Source organism: Cynara cardunculus, assembly GCF_001531365.2.
Source record: "Cynara cardunculus var. scolymus isolate 2C chromosome LG 1, CcrdV1, whole genome shotgun sequence".
Lineage (NCBI taxonomy): Eukaryota > Viridiplantae > Streptophyta > Magnoliopsida > Asterales > Asteraceae > Cynara > Cynara cardunculus.
This window is the reverse complement of record NC_037528.1, coordinates 25,448,971-25,454,920: the sequence shown is the minus strand read 5'-3', so window position 1 is coordinate 25,454,920 and position 5,950 is coordinate 25,448,971. Positions and strand designations below refer to the sequence as shown.

Genomic DNA, 5,950 nt, shown 5'->3' with positions numbered 1-5,950 from the left:
GCAAACAATCTTGTAAAATCTGTATTGATCTTCTTTATCAATATATATTTTAAATTTGAAAATTGTGTTTGTATTCATCCCCCCCCCCTTCTACAACCTGTTTAGTATTCTTGTAGACCCTTTTGGGACCAACACTTCATTTCCGTTCATTATGTTTCTTGAGGCCCAGGGGTTTTCAACGCGAGATTTGGAGAATTTTCATTGTGGGGGGTTTCACTGATGGGGAGGACTAAAGAGTTTCTACATATCTGGAACAGGGTTTCGAGAATAAAAGGGCCTTCATGTAGTGATTGGGTTTGACATAGAGATGATGTCGAGGGAGGTGGTTCGCCTAAGAAATGTTACCCGGTGGATAATAGGTTACACGCTCGTGATAAGGAGGGGTATAGGAAAAAGATGGGACGGGTTGGTGGGTTTTTAGTTTAAGAATAAAATCAAGACACTTGTACCTTAAGCATTTAACACTTGTACTTAAAAACCTTATAAAAAGCATCAAATAATGAAATTGCTCCTCACTTGGAGGACACATGATACATTTAATAGAGCCTCTTCTAATGGTGTTACAAGAGGGATTACTTTGGACTTCGAAACACAAAAAATAGGCTACCAATGTACTTTGTAAATTGTAGGGACAAAATCCGTAAAGCAACCACAGACGAAGATTGATGTGTACTTATCAAGCATTTTCTAAGAAAATCCATTTTTTGTTTTATTATTTAATAAATATTATGTAATAATAATTTTTTTTTCTTTTAGTCTATAAATAAAGATTATTATATATATATATATATATATATATAATAAAGTTTAAACTAACATCTTTAACAATCTAAATATCATGATTTAAACGATTATTATATTAAACTAGAAGAGTATTCATCCAATGCAGTGAGACATATCTTGATTTTAATGTTCTATTTTATTATTTGTCTCTATGATGTTATAATACGATTTTATGTGTTTTTAATAAAACAATAATAATTTAACTTTTTGCATAAAATATAAATTTGAAGATATCATAAAAAATTTTAAAAAAATATATTAATGTTAATATCAAATCAACTATTTAAAAGTTCTCATTTTTTATGTAATTTCTTTATTTTTTATTACACTTTAATATAAGTTTAATAACGAAATAATTTATTTTTGATTTAATAATATAATATTTTATAAATATAATAATTAAGTATTCTGTTAGAACTCAATGATTATCTTAATTATATTTTAGATTTTTTATATTTAAAATGAGATGTTTATCCTGTATTTGATTATGTTTATCTGCAGTTAGTTACACGAATTCAGATATCGAGCTTTAATAAGTTGTATTTACGCACAATCTAGTTGCAATCTTGAGTTTTAAGTAATATACAATAATAAACAGTATTTTATGCATAAAAAATTATTTTAAAAGTTTTTGTCAAATGTTTTATAATACAGTGTAGATTAAAAAAATAAAATTATAAATTAAAATGTTATAACATAATTTTTATGATTTTGGTTTTAGACAGCGGTGAATAAGCGCAGCCAAAAGGGAAGATGAGTCACTGCTGTATAAAAATAGAAAAAGCCCTCGTGTACAAGACACGTCTTCATTTATATCTCCTTTATTTATATCTCCCCCAAGTCCCTAACCCCTTTCTCTCACCCACACACCATTCATCATTTGCTATTTGCTCACACAAATCCATCATGTGTTGCAGCCATGGATTCATTTCAAGGATCCCTACTACTACACCCCCACCTGTCTATTCTTCACGAACCCACTTCTCCATTCCCTCCACAGTTCGTCTTCATATAGCCACTGGTAATCCCGGATCTCTTAGAGCCAAATCAGCGGCCTCCGTTAAAGATGGTGATGGCTTTGTGTCGGAGACAATTATGGATGATCTGAGCTTTTACGACCTACTGGGTATCCCCGAAACGGTGACATCTCTCGAGATCAAGCAAGCATACAAGCAATTGGCGAGGAAGTATCACCCGGATGTCTCGCCTCCGGGTCGGGCGGAGGAGTATACACAGAGGTTTATTCGGGTACAGGAAGCATATGAAACGTTGTCGGATCCTAGCCAAAGGGCTTTGTATGATCGACATATGGCTATGGGAATTCACTTTGCCTTTTCTTCTCGGAATCATCTCCACAATGATGAGGTATATACCATTCCTGTATGACCTATGTTTTACATTTGCAGATCATGGGCCTTCATTCTTCAGCTATTCTAATCTCATATTGCTCTTCAATTTGTCTTTGAATTTGGTGGTTGCCTTCATCGAGCAGGGAGATTGTATCTCATCTCTTACTATCAGATTAATTGCTAGCTCCTTCTGATTGATCTAATTGGGATTTGTGTTGTTGATACACACAAATTTATGAGGTTTTCATGCTGCTTTTAAATCGATTTTGTGCTTTCTAGCTGTAGATATCATTATCTAAGAATTGCAATTAACTGACGTAATGGATGACCCATTATGAATCATAGGATCATCAATATTTGATTGCTTGTTGGATAAGATCACAATTCTCAATATTAATCCCTTATGATTAACAAATTGTCTAAAAATACAGATAGTGGTTTAGATTTGTTAATGGAGCCTGACATCTTTCATGCCCTCAGATCATACCTTACTTGTTACTGTTTATGTTTATAAAGGTTTTTTATGTCATATGATTTACGCAAAACAGTTTTCAGTAGCTGGGATAACGTGTGATAATGGTCTCACTGATCGAGTTTGGAAGCCAGTTGTACCAAATCTGTTTAAATGAACATTTGCTTACGCTTTGCTTAAATTGGTATATTGTTTCATATGCTTCTTTTGTCTCACATAGACCAAAACTTACAGCAGCCCATAAAGTTGATCTGTTTATGACGTAAGCCACGTCTTTGTAAAAGCAATTGCAAAAGACTTCAATCAAATCAGATTGTTAGGGATATGTGGAATCTCTTTGAATCACCCTTTAGAAGTAAAGATCCCTTACAGAGAGAGAGAGAGAGAGAGATGGAAGGTTCCTACATATAAACAGGTTTTGATGGTCGATGTCTTGGTTGACGTGGGAATCCAACAAAGATGACCACAATTCATCATATTTGATAGAACTCCATCTCCCTGTTTTTTTCATAATCAATTTAAATGACACTTTGTTTCTTTAGCACTCTTGTTGGAGCAGTTTCTTTGGTTTCATATGAACTCATGCTGACCCAAGTTACGTGTATGCTGCAGCAAATGAAGGGGAAAAGCGAATGGCGAGGCCATTGGCAAAGTCAACTATCAGAGCTCCGGAAAAGAAGCATGTACAAAGAATCTGGTAAAAACACATCGTGGGCAGCACGTATGCGCAGGCAAAGAACAGAATCTCCACCCTGATTATAAGTAAAGCGTGCAGATTTCGTGTATATAAATCTTACTTATTCTGTTCTTCTGAAGGAGGTTTCACATTCTATACTCTTTACCAATGCCTTTACGGCCCAGATGAATGCTTTTTATCACTAGGCTATGAGGCAGCTAAAGAAATGTATAAAAACTAGGTATAGTAAATACGTTGGTCCGCCTATATACTTGAAGCTATTCACAATGAATAAGAACCAAAACCCCATCTTTTTACATAGTAGTATCTTTTCTTTTTCTTGCAAAGGCTACAACTTCTTTAATCTTTCTTCATGCTTTTCTTTAGTATTTGAAAGATCCATGGGATGTTTGATGGAAGTTATGCATTATTTAGAGAATCTTGTAGATTATATGTTATTTCTTTTTTCCGAAGAACACCATTTGATTGTCGTCACGGTGCTGGGAAGAAACCGGCTGTTGTAGCATAGTGGTTGAGGTCCTGGGGGATGATGTGGAATATCTCATCTGTTCAGGGTTCGATTGACGGAATATGTAATTTGTTTAGGGTTCGATTTCAGGTTTCAGCAACAATTGTGGCTACTCATATTTGTTGCGTTGATAATTTATTGGGAGTTGGGATTAGGCTGCACCTGGAATGGCCACCACCAGATTGGGTTTTGATTGGTGGTGATGTGGTCTGGTGAGTAGACAAAAATGGGGAAAATTGGATTTATTAAGTTAATAATGGTGAGGTGGTGGATGATGGGTACTTGTGGGGTTGTGATGATATTAATTTCAAAAATATGCATCTTACAAGAAAGCAACATTTTGAGTGTTTGTGTCCGTTATTTAAGGATTGATGGAGTTTTGTTTTAGGCATAAATTGCGAGTGGCAGAGCATTTTTTGTTGATCGTATGGCTTCCTTTTGGCGGTCGGTCCTTTTCGCCATTAAAATCCAAATGTTCACCACCGATTTTCGATTTGATTTATTCATTTTCATCATATGTCCTCTTCGAACTTACTTTTATAAGAAAAAAAAGTGGGATTTACTTGATATAATATTGGTTTGGTTTTCTGACAAACACGATATGTTCTAAAGTTTGGATAACTCTTAATGGCACCGTAAGATTCGAAAAGATAACATATGCAGAGGATTCTTAAAGGTTCAAATCTTATTGCAGTTGAGATAACCCGACAACGTCATTGTCTCTCTTTAAAACGGAAAAATAAACCAAATTAAGATGATTTTGATAGGTATACATACATATTTTATAGGGCCCATTTGGATTTTAGGCCCAAATTTGATAGCATATGCCATATGGTATGGTTCCTAATCTGGAAATAAGTAGGTCTAAACAAATTCAATACCGGTTGAGTTTAATTATGAACCATCCATTAAAACTAAGGCCACCAAAATCATTTGGTTGTAATTTGTAAATCGTGTATAAACCTAATTAAAGTTTTGTTATTAGGCCTATAAACGAACGTAGCGTTCAACGGATGGTTCGTGAACCGTTCGATGAAAAGTTTGTTTATTTAATAAATGAACGAACATGAACAATATCTTGTTCGTACATTTACGTTCATTTATGTTCGTTTACATTTGTTTATTTATGTTCCCTTAATATATAAATATATTTATATAAACTTTATTTACATATACGGAAATTTTAAATCTTGAAACATATAAAGAGTTAAAGGCTTTTTTTGGGCTAATCCAATGTGGGCCATTATTTAAACTTAGTCCATTACTTTTTTTCATATTCGTTTATGTTCGATCGTTTATGTTTGGTTGTTTACGTTCGTTTAGCATCTTAACGAACGAACACTATCACGCCTACTTTTTAAATTAACGTACACGAATTTGTTCATTTATATTCGTTTACGTTCATTCAACATCTTAACGAATGAACACGGACACGCCTACTTTTTAAATGAACGAACACGAACACCTAAAAATTTGTTTGTTTAATGTTCATTGTTTGTTTGGTTAACTTAAACAAACGAACATGAACAATAGCCCGTTCATGTTCGTTCGGTTCATTTACAAGCCTTAACAGAATTCAATATCTGTAACTTTGAACAATTTATTATAGTCACACTCATCAGTCTCTAAGCCATCCTTAATTAGATTCTCTCTCTACAAATAATTAATTCAAAGGTCGAACATGATACAAAATTGTAACATACACTTTCGCAAATACGTTGCAATTATCCCTTTTATACGTGTTTATGTGATCAAAACGTAAAATTTGGAAGCAAACCCAAATGTAATAAACTATATATGAAATAGTCGGAATCATCGTACGAGGCCCGGGGCAAAACAATTGGAAAGAAACGGGTCAAAAGCATCAATATCTACGTTACGGATACATAAAAACTAACTTTTATTGGAAGATATTTTTGAGATATTTCTATTGTAAGTTGTAGACTATCTCTTTACAAACGCGTGAGCGAAAACCATGTAAAAAACGGAGGTCCGAGCGAAAAGTTATGCGATTTTTAGTGATTAGTGGTCAAACCGAGTTTTCAGCCGAGTCAACTCAGTCCCAACTCGTAAAAGTCGGTTATACATGTTATTTACCTTCTTTTTCACCCAAAACAGACTCTTATCTCCAAAACTTACTA

General features: G+C 34.0%; 1 protein-coding gene across 1 annotated transcript; it reads left to right on the top strand.

Moving 5' to 3' along the window:
* Positions 1–1,632: 1,632 nt before the first annotated feature.
* LOC112528541 (chaperone protein dnaJ 20, chloroplastic-like) lies at positions 1,633–3,599 on the top strand. The gene is made up of 2 exons (XM_025139568.1): positions 1,633–2,148; positions 3,217–3,599. The coding sequence occupies exons 1-2, from the start codon at positions 1,690–1,692 to the stop codon at positions 3,358–3,360; spliced, it is 603 nt and encodes a 200-aa protein (XP_024995336.1). The 5' UTR covers positions 1,633–1,689; the 3' UTR covers positions 3,361–3,599.
* The last annotated feature ends 2,351 nt before the right edge of the window (positions 3,600–5,950 follow it).